The sequence below is a fragment of the Myotis myotis genome, unplaced genomic scaffold (assembly GCF_014108235.1).
Source record: "Myotis myotis isolate mMyoMyo1 unplaced genomic scaffold, mMyoMyo1.p scaffold_m19_p_8, whole genome shotgun sequence".
NCBI lineage: Eukaryota > Metazoa > Chordata > Mammalia > Chiroptera > Vespertilionidae > Myotis > Myotis myotis.
This window is the reverse complement of record NW_023416390.1, coordinates 37,136,574-37,153,057: the sequence shown is the minus strand read 5'-3', so window position 1 is coordinate 37,153,057 and position 16,484 is coordinate 37,136,574. Positions and strand designations below refer to the sequence as shown.

At 54.7% G+C, this 16,484-nt stretch overlaps 1 protein-coding gene across 3 annotated transcripts; it reads right to left on the bottom strand.

The window, feature by feature from the left end:
* Window positions 1–1,464: 1,464 nt before the first annotated feature.
* On the bottom strand, window positions 1,465–16,196 carry GAL3ST2 (galactose-3-O-sulfotransferase 2). Of its 3 annotated transcripts, XM_036319843.1 has the most exons (4): window positions 16,060–16,196; window positions 5,483–5,566; window positions 4,077–4,341; window positions 1,465–3,347 (listed from the first exon to the last, which is right to left on the bottom strand). In XM_036319843.1, the coding sequence occupies exons 1-4, from the start codon at window positions 16,089–16,091 to the stop codon at window positions 2,535–2,537; spliced, it is 1,194 nt and encodes a 397-aa protein (XP_036175736.1). In that variant the 5' UTR covers window positions 16,092–16,196; the 3' UTR covers window positions 1,465–2,534. The 3 variants fall into 3 exon arrangements, with proteins under 3 accessions (XP_036175736.1, XP_036175735.1, XP_036175737.1); XM_036319842.1 differs by lacking the exon at window positions 16,060–16,196 and having other exon boundaries at window positions 5,483–6,254; XM_036319844.1 differs by lacking the exon at window positions 16,060–16,196 and having other exon boundaries at window positions 2,654–3,300; window positions 5,483–6,254.
* Between the last annotated feature and the right edge of the window lie 288 nt (window positions 16,197–16,484).

Sequence of the window (16,484 nt, the reverse complement as noted above, 5' to 3'; positions counted from 1 at the left end):
TACAACCTGCTCTGGGTTCAGAAGCAGCAGCTTCCCTCCTTATCCGGGGTTCACACTGGCCCAGGCTGGCCCGGTTTGGGTCTTGCTTCCTTTGGGTTTTGGCGGAGCCTGCCTGATGCTCGGGGCACTGGATTTTTTCTGAGTCTTTTCTCATTTGACTATTGTTTCTCATCCATGGCTCTTGCTGGCCTTCTGAGCCGCCTGTCATCCCCTTGCCGTTCGTCGAGCGTCTGGTTCCCTTTCTCTGCGTTCCCGAGGGATTCCTTCTGCCTTGTCCCTGGGTTAGGGAGAGGGGCCCCAGCTCACCCTGGCTCTGTAGTGTCCTGTTCTTCACCATCTCTGTTCAGTTTTTTGGAAGTCACTTTTTCCGTTTCCAAGTGTTGTCTTTTCTTTTCATATTCACTGCAATATGTCTTCGAATCTCACTAAAAACTCATTCTTTTTACTTTTTATTTTGAGAGGACGTTCATTAAAGCTGGGGACAGTGAAACAGGAGAGGGCTTAGGGTAGAAGCAGCAGCAGGAGAGAGACGAGGCGGGGCTGCTTTGGCTCTCTAGGAACTTTAGGGGAAACAAGCGAGCCCAGGCCGGCTGTCAGCTCACTGGAGAGTCAGAGACAAGGAGGCCTCGGGTTCAGGTTCAGGGTGAGCCCTGGATGAGCTGCCACTGCCCATTGCTCCCTGGCTGCACGTCGCATGGCACCCTTAGAGGTTAGGAGGTGCATGCCTGTGGGGGAAGAAGAGGAGGAAGGATGAGGCTTGGCATGCTCCAGGAAGAAAAGTTCACACCGGGTCCTGTGTTTTAAGGGTTTTAAAGGCTGGGAGTTTAGGAGAAGTCTTAGGGGAGGATCTCTATTATTATTATTATTATTATTATTATTATTATTAATTTGAAAGAGAGGAAGATAGAGAGAAAGAGAAAGAGAGAGAGAGAGAAACATAGATTTGTTGTTCCACTTATTTATGCCTCCACTGGTTGATTCTTGTATGTGCCCTGGCTGGGAACCGAACCCGAAACTTTGGCATATTGAGAAGACACTCTAACTAAATGAGCAACCCGGCCAGGGCATAGGAGAGGATTTCAACAGAATATTCATCAGATTTATGGTGATGTACCAAAATGAGATTAATTTCTTTTTTTTTTTTTTTTTAAATATATTTTATTGATTTTTTACAGAGAGGAAGGGAGAGGGATAGAGAGTTAGAAACATCGATGAGAGAGAAACATCGATCAGCTGCCTCCTGCACACTCCCCACTGGGGATGTGCCCGCAACCCAGGTACATGCCCTTGACCGGAATCGAACCTGGGACCTTTCAGTCCGCAGGCCGACGCTCTATCCACTGAGCCAAACCGGTTTCGGCGAGATTAATTTCTTTTTATTTTTTTATTTCAGAGAGGAGGGGAGAGGGAAAGAGAGATAGAAACATCAATGATGAGAGAGAATCATTGATCTGCTACCTCCTGCACAACCCCCACTGGGAAGCGAGCCTGCAACCTGGGCATCTAACCACAATCTCCTGGTTTATAGGTCAGTGTTCAACCACTGAACCACGCCAGGCCGGGCAAATTCATATCCTTGGGTGTGGTTGGTACGAACTGTACTAACTGGGTTTCTGTTATCTACCTCTCTGAGGAGTCATTTAAGCTGTATACCCTCTGATTACGAAGAAGGGTAAACCATTTACTCTTAGGTGTCGTTGGTTACGGAATATAGGATTTTGCGATTTACTAGCTGGCTAAACTGCTAGGTCATTTAAATATTTGTCTCAATTTTCCTCTCCTACTTCCCCTGGCTTACTGACCTGTCTTAACTGGACCAGGTTTTCCTAACGAGCTGAAGTCACCTGGTGGTAGTGCCGTGAGGAGTGTCCTCCTAACAAGCCATGGTACTAGGAAAGCTTGTTTTGTACCCTGCTCTGTGGCTGAAAAATCACTTTGGAAAAGTTTGCCCCTCCTGGGAGAAGACAAGGGCCACGTCCTCAGTTCCCAGTGTTCCAGGGAGCGGCTGCCTCCTGTTCTGATCATTTGGGGGGCTCCCCTTCTTTGAAATGCTGATTCACCTGAAAAGTGTGGACATACCTACACACAGGAGCACCCGCTGCAGGTGCCCAGCCCAGCTGCCAGGTCCTCTGAGCTGGAGGTCCTGAGGGGAAAGGAAGGGCCCCCAGCACCGGGCAGGCAGGCCAGGCTGAGCCTCCAGGCTGAGCTGTGAGAGCAGCTATTCCTCCAGCGCTCCGGGCACCACGTGTTTTGAAGGGCATAAGACACTGACTGTGTGCATCCCACTCTCACCGCTGGGCCCCCAAGCAGCCAGGAATCATGTCCTGCCAGGCAGGGCGCCCTCAGTCCCTCCCCACGAACAACAAACAGGCTCTCTTCCGGGACTGCGTCCAACATGAGCTCCCCCTGCAGGCGTTTTCCTCACTGGACACTGGGAGTGGGCAGCTGTAATCCCAGGAGCCCAGCTAGGAGCCTGAGGCCGTGCCCAGGGCCTCCCAGCGTGACAGCAGAGGGACGGGCATCAAACGGAGGGGCTATGCCTTCAGGAAGGGGATGTCCTTGGGGGGCTTTTCGGGGAACTGCAGGGTGTACAAGTGGGCCATGTACTGGAGCTCGGGCATGACCATCCGCTGACACATGCGCAGCGTCTCGTTGTCCAAGCCCTGCCTGAGGTTGTAGCCCAGGATGCTGGCCTCCCCGGACTGGAACGGCTGCAGCCTGCGGTCGGTGATCTGCGTCTTGTTCTTGGGCGCGCGGTCCTGCAGGCACAGGGCTTCCAGCTCACGCCGCCGCGCCCGAAGCCTCGCCACCTCGGAGCGCAGTCGCCGTGGGCCCAGCTCGGCGCGCACTGAGGCCCAGAAGGTGCGGTTGAAGTGCTGGTAGAGGTGCCAGTCCAGGGCGCACCAGCGCTTGGCGCGCTCCTGGCCCTCGGGCGTCAGGCGGGTGACGGTGCGCTGGCTGCGCGAGTTGAGCTTGAAGGAGACCACGTCGTCCAGCCGCCAGCGAAGCCGGCGCCGCAGCAGCACCATGGACTCGTCGAAGTGCTCGGCGATGAGCACCAGCTGGAAGCGCTGCTCCACCTCGGCCAGGCGCGCGCGGACGTAGCTCTCCTCCACCGGCGCGTTGGGGTCGAAGCCCAGGTCGAACCACATGTGGTTCCGGGCGTAAGCGTTGCTCAGGTTCTGGTTGTAGTAGGTGTGCGGGGCCGCCAGGAAGGCGTCCAGGCTCGGGGCGGCCCTGAAGGCGGGCGCGTCGCGTCTGTAGTAGGTGAAGGAGGACTCCAGCTGGAAGATGGGGTTTCTGAGGATGGAAAAGTATAGAGTGTCGTTGGGCATCACTTTCTGCACCTGTGAGGAGACAGAATGAGGGCTGGTGACGCCCCGGGCTTCTTCCAGAAGCTCAGGGGGCAGGTGTCCTCACCCCCCCCCCCCACACACACACACACACCACCCATCCCCCACTGCACACCTGATCCTGCCCACCACCTCTCCCACTGGCTTCCCTGCATCTCGTCCACGCTACCTTGCTCCCCTGACTGCCACTTTCCACGAGTGTCCAGAATGATCCTAAAACACTTGAACTTGGCCCTGCCCTTCCCCCAAACTCCCTCCACTTCCCCGCCTCTCTCCTGGAAGGGAAGTCAGGGAAGCCCCCAGGAGGAGGTGATCTCTAAGAATCTGAGACCCAAATGACCCACAAGAGGAGGTGTGAAGAGCATCACACTGAAGGGGATGATAGCACATGCAAAGGTCCTGGGGTGGGAAGACTGTGCGGGTTGGCAACAAGAGGAATCTGGAGAAGGAGGAGATGGCGGCAGGCTGTGAGGGCACCCTATCTGATTCCAAGAGCAGTTGCAGGCCACTAGAAGTGGAGGTTGGAGTGGCAGGGTCTTCCAATGGACAGCTACCAGCCCCCTCTAGCCACGTCCCTGTACACACCCCACAGTCTCTCCAGTGGCCAGGCCTGACCCCTCGCCGCATGGTCATGCCACAAAGTGCCTTCAAGGCCTGCGGCTGAGTCCTGCCCCTCCATCACGCCCCATCTCCCACCTGCAGAGGGCACGCCCCCAGCCACACCTCGGGCAGGTTAAACCTCAGGTGGTTGCACATGATGTTGAAGTGCCGCTGTGGGCCATCCTGCCCCATGCCCTCCACGTAGCGCGCCAGGAAGAGCCAGGGGTAGCCCAGGTGGAAGCGCGAGCCGACTGGCAGCGCCACCGACAGGTTGTGCCTCTCAGCAAAACGGAAGAGGATGTTGAGCACCGTGCTGCTGGCGGTCTTGTGCGTCTTGAGAAACATGATGTTGGTGACGGGCAGCCCCTCAGTCTGGCCCCGGAGTAGGCTGGGAGGACAGCATGCTGCCATCAGTGAGGGACACCGCCTCCCCTTCACCCCCAACCGGAAATCCCCACTGGGAGAGACCCCAACCTAGCAAACCTCCCAGCTGCATGACCCAGCGACCCCCAACCTGCTCCCCCAACTACATGACCTCAACCCAGCAGCCCCCCAATCCGCACTTCCCATAGTGGTGACATCCCAACCCTCCCAGCCTCATCTCTGTGGTCCCTCTAACCTAGAGACCCCCCCACCCTGCAGCCCCCAAGGACCCACTGGCACAAACATGATTCTCCCTAAGTGGCTGCATCATCTGCCCCTCATGTACTGCAGGCTGGACCCCTAGACGCTGGCACCCCTCTTGGGCCCCCAACTTCTTGTCTGGCACCTGGGGCACCTAACATGGTGCTGGCCCTGTGGTCTGAGCCATGTGTCTGGCATTTCTTGGCTGATCCGTCATATCAGGATGGGCCAACCTGACCGCAGGGCAAGAGTGGAGGCTGGTGCCCCCAGCGGTGGATTCCAGCCTGGAGCAGCAAGGCCCCAAAGCAGGGCCAGTAAGAGGGACCCAGGATGGGGGAGGAAGGCAGGGTCCAGAGGCCTGCACTGGCCCTGGGGACAGTGAGGAGGTGGGGGTAGCAAAGAGACCCAGGGACTTTGGCATTCCCCCATATCCCAAGGAGATCCAACCAACATTGGCGGTAAGGGCAGGAGGAGAAGGCCTGGGGCCACAAAACCCTCCCAGCAGCCAGGCTAAAGTGCTGGGCCTGTGTGGCCATTCCCATGGGCCCTGGGCTTCACAGAGGACATACCACTGGCAGGCAGGGAGCAGGGGTCTTGATCTCCCCGAACCTAGGCCCTTACCCTGCCTCCCACCACCTGGTCACCCTCTGCACACAGCAGCTCTTCCCAAGATACCCGCAGCCCAGGCCCAGGCCCCCCCCTCCCAGAGTCCTCCTCACTGCCCAGAGGACTCATTGGGAGGGCCTCAGTAAGCTAATGGGTCCCCAAAAGGAAGGGCCCACCCCATCTAGGAGATGTGACCTGCCCCGGTCACTGGCCAATGCTTGGAGATAGGCAGGCTGGGGCCCTGTACTTGTCTGGGAGGGAGCGTGCCCAGACCACAGAGCACCCAATGCAGCACTCACGGTGTGAGCATTTCCACATCCACATGCAGGAGGCCAACCAGCAGGAGCAGGAGCAGGGTCAGGAGGAGGAGGGTCCAGAAGCGCCTGTGGGCAGGGGAACCAGTGAGCCCCCCCGTCAGGGGCACAGGAGGGACCGATGCCACCCACCCCACCCACCTCAGCTCAGCATCATCCATGTAACAGCTCCTATTGAACCGAAGTGGCTATACCCTCTGCCCCTCATGTGCCACAGGCTGGGCCCTGTGCTGTGTGCCGGCCCGTGCAGGCCCTGGGTGGGTGGATCATCAGACTCTACTCCCCGCTGGCCCCCTGCCACACTACCCACTGCCCAAAGCCAGGGGAAGCCAAGAGGCAGAGCCCTTCTCTGGGAAGTGGGCAGGGATCTGACAGGTGGAGGTGAGAGCAGGTCAGGGGTCCCTGGAGACTGGCCTGACTGAGACCCCTGAACTCACACCCCAGGGACACATCCTGGGTGGGGGCCGAGAGGTAGTACATCCTGGCACTCCGCCCCCACAGAAGGGGAGGAGCCCCACGAAAGAGGACACTTAGAGGGCCCGCCTGGGTTCCAGGAACTCGGCAGGGGGTTCAGGCCATAGTCCCTGGGCTGGGACACCCGAGGGAGACACGGTGACCAGATCAGGGAAGGGACAGGCTGGGACGGGGCGCCCCATAGTGTAGGGCTGTCCCTCACTGTCGTGATTGGCACCACCTCTCAGGACCTCTGAGTTAAAGGGCACAGAGCCTTTGTCCAGAGAGGACATGTGCAAGGATTTGTCCTGGAGTCACCACGTACCCCTTGACACCTGACCTGCTCTACCCCATGGAGTCCCAGGGGGTCACTGATCCTCACTGGGCTCAGGAAGATCACATGTCTCGCCTGAGGCCGCTCGCTAGGGAAGAGGCTTGTGGCCCAGAGACACAGTAATCCGCAGGCCACACTGTCCCCGCCGCACAGCACCGGTGCCCTTCCACACGGCAGGTGGGGAAGCCTCCTGGGGCGCTGGAAGAGCCAAGGCACACCAGCAAAGCATGTCCAGTGGAAAGAACCCGGTCAGGACACAGCGGCACCATTGTGGGGAGGGACACGCTCAGGTGGATGCCAGAGACCCTGAGGGTTTGCCCAGGAAGGGAAATGTGCACCCTGCAGACACTTAACACTCTGCATGCACTGAGCGCACTGCACACCCTGCACACACTGTGGCCACTGCACACACAAAGCACACACAATACACACTGAGGACACTGCACACACAATGCACACACACTGAGGACACTGCACACGCAATGCACACACTGTGGCCACTGCACACACAAAGCACACACCATGCACACACTGTGGACACTGCACACACAAAGCACACACCATGCACACACTGAGGACACAGCACACACAAAGCACACACCATGCACACACTGTGGACACTGCACACACAAAGCACACACCATGCACACACTGTGGCCACTGCACACACAAAGCACACACCATGCACACACTGTGGCCACTGCACACACAAAGCACACACCATGCACACACTGTGGCCACTGCACACACAAAGCACACACCATGCACACACTGTGGACACTGCACACACAAAGCACACACCATGCACACACTGTGGACACTGCACACACAAAGCATACACCATGCACACACTGTGGACACTGCACACACAAAGCACACACCATGCACACACTGTGGCCACTGCACACACAAAGCACACACCATGCACACACTGAGGACACTGCACACACAAAGCACACACCATGCACACACTGTCGACACTGCACACACCAAGCACACACCATGCACACACTGTGGACACTGCACACACAAAGCACACACCATGCACACACTGTGGACACTGCACACACAAAGCACACACCATGCACACACTGTGGACACTGCACACACAAAGCACACACCATGCACACACTGTGGACACTGCACACACAAAGCACACACACTGTGGACACTGCACACACAATACACACACTGAGAACACAGCACACACAAAGCACACACCCTGCACACACTGAGGACACTGCACACACAAAGCACACACCATGCACACACTGTGGCCACTGCACACACAAAGCACACACACTGTGGACACTGCACACACAATACACACACTGAGGACACAGCACACACAAAGCACACACCCTGCACACACTGAGGACACTGCACACACAAAGCACACACCATGCACACACTGTGGACACTGCACACACAAAGCACACACCATGCACACACTGTGGACACTGCACACACAAAGCACACACCATGCACACACTGTGGCCACTGCACACACAAAGCACACACCATGCACACACTGTGGACACTGCACACACAAAGCACACACCATGCACACACTGTGGACACTGCACACACAAAGCACACACCATGCACACACTGTGGACACTGCACAAACAAAGCACACACCATGCACACACTGTGGCCACTGCACACACAAAGCACACACCATGCACACACTGTGGACACTGCACACACAAAGCACACACCATGCACACACTGTCGACACTGCACACACAAAGCACACACCATGCACACACTGTGGCCACTGCACACACAAAGCGCACACCATGCACACACTGTGGACACTGCACACACAAAGCACACACCATGCACACACTGAGGACACTGCACACACAAAGCACACACCATGCACACACTGTCGACACTGCACACACAAAGCACACACCATGCACACACTGTGGACACTGCACACACCATGCACACACCATGCACACATTGTGGCCACTGCACACACAAAGCACACACCATGCACACACTGTGGACACTGCACACACAAAGCACACACCATGCACACACTGTGGACACTGCACACACAAAGCACACACCATGCACACACTGTGGACACTGCACACACAAAGCACACACCATGCACACACTGTGGACACTGCACACACAAAGCACACACCATGCACACACTGATGCCACTGCACACACAAAGCACACACCATGCACACACTGTGGACACTGCACACACACGGACACTAGATAAGCTTTTCCCCCACTCACTTCACCCTTGTTCTTCAAGTAATTCTCTCCCGGATGCTCCCCCCGTCCTGTGACAGGTGGGAATAGCTGATCCTTAAGAAGTGATAGAACAGCCCAGCTGACGTGGCTCAGTGGTTGAGTGTCAACTTGTGAACCAGGAGGTCACAGTTCGATTCCCAGTCAGGACAAATGCCTGGGTTGCGGGCTCAATCCCCAATGTGGGGTGTGCAGGAGGCAGCCAATCAATGATTCTCTCTCATCATTGGTGTTTCTATCTCTCTTCCCTTCCTGTCAGAAATCAATAAAAATATTTTTTTAAAAATAAGTGATATAATATTATTATATTTAAAATAATTTTTCTTGAAATATTAATGTTTATTGCATGTAAATAGCTAATTATATTGTATCTACAACCTGGTAATAGATTTAGTTTGCATATTGTACGGTTAAGTGCAAAATAACTAACTAAATAAATAAATGTGGGGGGAAAAAAGTGATAGCCCTAGCTGGTTTGACTCAATGGATAGAGAGCATCGGCCTGTGGACTGAAGGGTCCCGGGTTCGATTCCAGTCAATGGTAGATGCCCAGGTTGAGGGCTCCATCCCCAGTAGGTGGCATGCAGGAGGCAGCCAATCAATGATTCTCATTATTGATGTTTCTATCTCTCCCTCTCCCTTCCTCTCTGAAATCAATTATATATATATATATATTTTTTTTTATTTTTATTTTTTTTTTTTAAATAAGTGATACAACAGCAGTGAGTGAGGCCCAAGGCCCAATAGGGAAGGATGTCCAAGTCAGCAGTGGCCTGTGGGCAGCAGCACAGGGACCCCATGAGATGCAGAAAGGGGAGTGACCAGGAGAAGCAGGTGGAAGACTTCGGAGAAGCGGGCCCCAGTGAGGTGCACGGATATGGGGGAACCAGTAGTCTACACCAGAGTGAAAAGGGACAAGTTTCCAAACCCCAAAGGATTGCCCTTCTAGAAGGCCATACTATGGTCACAGAGCCACGGGGTTACTGTGCTACAGTCCTTTCCACTGAACTCATGAGACCCTCCCAGGGAAGCGGTGTGCTGTCCCCTGACACCTGCTGGGTTGAACCCCTGCTGGGACGTCTGCCAGGCTGGTCTCCCTTATGATACTCTCCAGTCAACATTTTGTTCCACCATAAAACTCCCTCCCACAAATACTGCAGTTTACCGACTCCTTGCAGAGGCTTTAATAAGATTCTGCCCACGCTGACCATCTGTTGAAACTTACAATAACCTCTTTGGCCTTGAGGCAGCATGAATGTGTCTCAGTTCTTCGCAGCTGCCCAGTGAGAACCAGGAAGTCTGTAGAGAACTCCCCGTTTCTAAAGAGAGGCTCTTCTGGCTCTAGTCCCAATGCCCGCCGTGGGGTCAGTAGGGCCGTGGGGGTTGAAGTGACCTGGGAAGGCAGTGGCCACGGGGGGGACCGGTGGTCAGCCCAGAGAGGCCACCAACCCTCAGGGCCGAGTAGGGAGTCCCTCTCCTGCCTGTCCTGACACCACGAGTTGCTCACAGATGGTTAGTCTTTAACGAGAGCCCAGTGGTTGCACAAGGCTAAATGGATGAATTGCTTGGTATGTGAATTACATGTCAATAAAGCTGTTTAAAAAAGCAAAATTTTAACATTTTTTAAATGACTCCAGCTGCTAAAAAAATTTAAAGCCAATAATTGTGAGAAAAATAGTTGAAAAGCATAAACCATGTGACCATGCTTCCAAATGCCTTTAGCTGGAAGGGGCCACCTCAATCCCTGAGAACTTCACCCCTCAAACAAACACTTGTCTGTGGCACCCGCTTCCCTTTGGGGGTGGCCGCGTTGCTCAGGAGCCTCACACTTCCTGCATTTGGAACTGAGAACAGGATGTGGCATTGGTCCAGTTCCACTGGGGCCAGTGGGGAGAGCGTAAGGCCCCGCAGGCCCATGCCCACGCCCCACTGAGCCGAGGGCTGACCAGTGAGTGCCCCAGGTGAGGCCATTCCCAGATTGCTCAGGAAGAATTCCTGGCATCTGGTAACAACCAATAAAAGATATAAAATTGTGAGCAGTAAACAGTCAAGACAGCCAGCATATCAGCAAGATTCACAATGGTTTTATATCCAGGATTCCACACACCCCTGCAGGCCCATCTGGCCAGCTCGTGGGAAATGGACAAACAGTTGCCTCTGCGGAGTTACAAAAGGACATGGAACCAAATGTCTGCCATCGTTCAGTGGTCAGCCAATTTTAGCTGGAATCTAGAAAAACAACACCCAGCCTAATCTCTAATTTTGGAGGGTGCTCTTACAAATCACCCCCAAAATCCCGCACTACAGGTAGAAGAATCACACACATACACATACACACACACACACACTCACACATGCACACACACACACGCACGCACATATACACATACACACACATACACATACACACACACTCACACACACATACACACACACTCACACACCTACACACACTCACACATACACACTCACAAACATACACACACTCACACACACACACACACATACACACTCACAAACATACACACACACTCACACACACTCACACACACAAACATACACACACACACACACTCACACACACACTCACAAACATACACACACTCACACTCACACACACATACACACTCACACACACACTCACAAACACACACACTCACACACACACTCACAAACACACACACACACATACACACTCACACACACACAAACATACACACACTCACACACACATACACACACACTCACAAACATACACACACTCACATACACACACGCTCACACACATACACACACACACTCACAAACATACGCACACACACACACATACACACTCACAAACATACACACACTCACATACACACACACTCACACACACTCGCACACACATACACACATACACACACTCACATACACACACACTCACACACCTACACACACACACACACACAAACAAGCACTTGGCAGCAAAAGCTGCATCCTCAGGGGAACGGGCGGCCTAGACCCCTTCCCGACTCAGTGGGCTGAGGAAAGCACTGAGGAGCTAGGCTCCAGGACGCCCCCTCCACCGCGTGAGGCCAGGCACAGGTCTCCCGCAGGCCAGGGGCAGCTCCCAGTGCTGGGGACCTGGTCGGTGCAGAGTGGAGCCCAGGGCCACAAGTCCAGAGCACAGAGCCATCCATATAAAGGCCAAATCAAAAAGAAACAGGGCCCCCCGGCCAGCATGGCTAGGTGGTTGAGTGTCGACCTATGAACCAGGAGGTCACAGTTCAGTTCCCGGTAAGGGCACATGCCCAGGTTGCGGGGGATGCAGGAGGCAGCCAATCAATGATTCTCTCTCATCAGTGATATTTCTATTTCTCTGTCCCTCTCCCTTCCTCTCTGAAATCAATAAAAATATTTTTTTTAAAAGAAAGTGATGGGGTGCCAGACATCCAAACTGAACATCCCCCAAATCACAGAGGGGAGGAGTGTGGTCACCCTGCACCCGGAGACTTCATCTAGAAAAAGAAAAAAGGCCACGTTGTCGCCACCTGCAGGATGTGGCAGGGGAGACATATGGCCATAGATGCCTGTCCTGCCACACCCAACACCCACCTGCTATCCTCCCGTCAAGATGCCGCCCATTTCACTGCCACTGAATTGGGAATGACAGGGTGTCCTTTGACCTGTAGAATGTGCCCTAAGTGATGCTGTGCGATTCTGAGCTCAGCATGAATAATGCAGCATCTGCTTCTGCTGCCCTGAGACCCTGTTCAAGACAGCTACCCAAGGAAGTTGTTATACCACTGGAAAGCCATGTGGGGAAAACTGAGGCACCCCCGCCAAGAGCCAGTGAGCACAAAGCTGTCCAGGGCCTTCCAGCCCCTCAACTGTCGGGCTGAATGCAGCCACTGGGGGGGTGCCAAGTGTGGGTGCGGAGGGGCCACTGTCCCTGAGAAACACCATGCCCTCTCTTCCAGCGGCTGGGTCCCAGGGGCTTGTTAACAGATTGTTGGTACAAGGAGAGCCCAGTACAGCCCATGCACCATTACCCCACAGGACACCGATCCTTCTCCCAATCACTGCTTCACCCTCAAGAGCCTAGGATGGTGTTCTCTCAACTGTGGGCTGCGCGCCGGTTGCTAAGAAGTCAATTCAGTGGGTCTCACTATCAATGTATGGGGGTGCAGCCAGCACTTTTGCAGAACAGAGTAGAATAAAATGGAAGGGAGAGGAGTGGCAAGGAATAGAATAGAGTGGAATAGAGTAGAATAGAGTGGAATAGGATAGAGTAAAATAAAAATGGAAAACAGTAAAATATTATATGCCGGGAGCCGGTCCATGCTTGCTGTTTCAAGGGACCTGGCATATATGGCATACTGTTCTTAATATGTTTGCTCACCTTCTTGGCACTATGTGTTTTAACCAAGGTCTCTGAGAAAGGTTGTTTCCCCAGGTAGGGATTTTCCCCTGAAGTTAGGGAGGGAATAAAACCTCTTAACTAGTGCCAGGCGGGTAATTAATCACTTTAACTACGAACAATCATGCTTAAGCTACATAATCTTTACTCCCTGGAATGGAGATAAGAAACGCCCTAGCCTTTGTAATAGAGATTGATAGGATTGAATCAACTGGTATAAATACAGATGTAATAAGACAGCAAGACACAGAACTTAGAATACGGAACCGAGAGAGACAGAACCTAGGCACAGAACCTACAGAGAACGTTCTCTAGAGACAGAAGAACTTCGCTGGAGAGAACATGGCAAAAGTTCCTGGACAGAAACTGGCCTCAGAACCTAGAGACAGAACCTAGCGAGAGAACATGGCAAAAGATCCTGGACTGAACCTGACTACAGAAATTGGCAAGAGAACCTGACTAGAACCTGGTGACTGAACCTGGCTGGAGAACCTGGACAGAACCTGGCTGGAGAACCTAGCGAGGGAACATGGCTACAGAACCTGGCTGGAGAACCTGGAGAACCTAGCAAGAGAACATGGACACAGAACCTGGCTGGAGATCTGAAGCAGAACTTCGCTGGAGATCCAGACCAGAACTTGGCTGGAGATCCTGGCTGGAGATCCTGGCTAGGCTGCTGATCAACTGAACACTGTCTCCGTGTCCTTCCTTCTTCGCCGACTCCATCCACACCTTTGGGGACCCCTGGACCTGCTGGGGTTGGACCCCGGCAATTATAGAGTAGGATGAGATGGAACAGAATAAATATATTCTAGATGTAGAATCCATATATATAAAAAGCCAGGGGCCATCACAACCGAAACAACCAAATGGACGACCAAACAGGATGCAGGGGGGTTAGTGAGGGATGACCAAACAACTGAACAGCAGGCTGCATGGGGCGGCCAGGCTGACGGAGGGGGGCAGTTGGGGGCGACCAGGCCAGTGTAACCAGGCCAGCGGGGGGGGGGGGGGGCAGTTAGAGGTGACCAGGCTGGCAGGGGAGGGCAGTGAGAGATGATCAGGCTGGCAGTCAGAGGCAGTTAGGGGTGATCAGGCTGGCAGGGGGGGCAGTTAGGGGCAATCAGGCAGGCAGGCAGGTGAGCAGTTAGGAGCCAGCAGTCCAGGATTTTGAGAGGAATGTCTGACTGCCGGTTTAGGCCCAGTCCCGGAGATTGGGCCTAAACTGGCAGTCAGACATCCCCCGAGGAGTCCTGGATTGGAGCGGGTGCTTGCTGAGCTGAGGGGACCCTCCCCACCCCCCTGCATGAATTTCGTGCACCAGGCCTTTAGTATAAAATTATAAGCATAGAATAGATAAAAATAATTATAGGACAGAACAGGAAGTTTCAGGGCTGTGGGCCTGTAGTGGCCCCTCCTTCCGCCCCACAGGACACCCAGAAGCCCAGAGCTCCTGTTGCCTAGGTCCCCCAGGGAGGCAGCACCATCCCCACCAAAGTTCTGCTGCCTAATCAGCAAGTGGGGTCCTGTCAGGGTTGGTTGGAAGCCCCCCTACAGCTGGCCTCCCTCAACCTCAGTGCCCGAGACGCTACCTCCTCTGCTTATAAAGGGGAGCAGCCGCGTGTCACCAAGAGCTGCAGGGAGTTGCTCTCAGGAACTCAGGCCCTCAACGAGCCTCCTAAAATGCATGGAGCCCCCACAGGCCACACAGCCCCCACAAGCACAGCTCCTCAGGGCTCAGCACTCTTAGGGTTCTTTGCTCCCACAGAACTGAGTCCCAAACAAACAGAAATGCATGTCTTTAGAGGCCCAGGCAAATATCCCAAAGCCATCCAACAACTGCCATACAGCCAACGAGGCCACAGTCTTGGGCTGGGGTCCCCAGCAGCCATAAGAGCCTGGGGAGATGCCCCCCAAATCAGGGTCACCCAAAACCTTGAAGTCACTGAGGAGGGTTTGTGCCTAAGTCCATCACAGGCAAGGGGACTCACTGAGATGCCACAGCCCATCTGGCCAGAAAGTGTCAACTCTGCTCACAGCTCCACGGACTGCCCAGGGCCATGGGGTCGCCCCACTTGGCTGCCCTGCCCACGGTTGTCCTCTCTCTGACCCACAACAGACAAGCGAGCTGGGCCAAGCGAGAGAAGCCTACAAAAGTTCGCACCATTAAAGGGAAATAAACAGGCTCTGGGTGGCCCAGGCCAGGGTTGTGGGGACAGGGACTCGGTGGCTGCAGCCCCTTCCTCCAAGTGCTTTGACTGAACCCATGAGCCTGGGACACTCACAGCCACCAGACAGCCCATGCCCTGGGGCTCCCCAGACTGCCTTACCTGCCATGTGCACAGGATGCTGGGCAGCCAGAGAAACCCAGCTTGGCCCCAGCTAGAGTGACCCTGCCCCCAGCCTTCATGCCTCCTCCTCACAGAGTGGTGACAAGGCCCACAGGAAGAGAGACACTGGGACCTTCCCCCATCTCTGCTAGCCCCCAGGGCCTACAGGGAGGGATGGGCACAGGTGGAGAGGAGGGCATCAGAGGTGCTGGAATCCCGAAAAGCCTGTGGGATGAGGCAGAGAAGTAAAACGCAAAGCATCTGCAGACCAGGCCCGCCTCCCTCCAACCTGTGTGTGTGGGAGACTCTACCTCCTCAGCTTAAAAAGGGGAGCAGCCTCGTGTCACCTGGAGCTGGCAGGGACTCCCTCTCACACATTCAGGCCTCCAGCAAGCGTCCTAAAATGCAAATGCAGGTAACTGCCAATGCCATGAAGGAGGATGGAAGGTCACTACAAACTCAGGGGCCCAGCCACAGGAAGGTGACCCTAGACTGGGGCCAGGAGGTCCCAGGGCCCTAGCAGTCCCCCACCGAGGCCTTCAGCCCAAACCTCAAATCCTCATTTTCTCCTCAGCCCTGGGCTCTTGTCCCCCAGAGGCCCAGGCCTGGGGGTGAATTCAGGGGAGTGTTAGAGCCCCCAACCCCGTGACTTCCTTTATAAGACAAACACAGAATGACTCCTTTCCGCCAGGTTCTCAGCACATCCGAGGATAAAAGAAGTGCCCTATCTCCCCTGGAGGACCCAGTCCCCAAACCCCCGCCTTACCTCTGCATGCGGCCCAGCGGGGACAGCAGCATGCTGGTGGGTCCTAGGAGCTGGCACAGCAGGGCAGGTGGGTTCAGGCTCCCTGCTGGCTCCTGCCCCAGCCACAGGCTGCATGTGGCCCCTTGCAGAGTATGAATTTGATTCCCAGAGAAGCTCACTTGCCAGCTCAGGTGTGAGGCCACACCCTCCCCCCCACCCCAATGGGAGGGATTAATACTGGGCCAAAGGAAGAACCAGCCCTTCCCTGGGCACAGGTGTGAGCTGGTTTCTTCCTCAGCTTCTCCTCCAGGCTCCCCCCCCCAACCCCACCCCCACCCCCGGCCGCTGTCCACACCTGCTCTCCCTGCCCACCCCAGAACTCAGGAGGTGCAAATACTTGAGTGTGAAGCAAAGACAGTCAACATCTTTGAGGAGGAAAAGGAAAA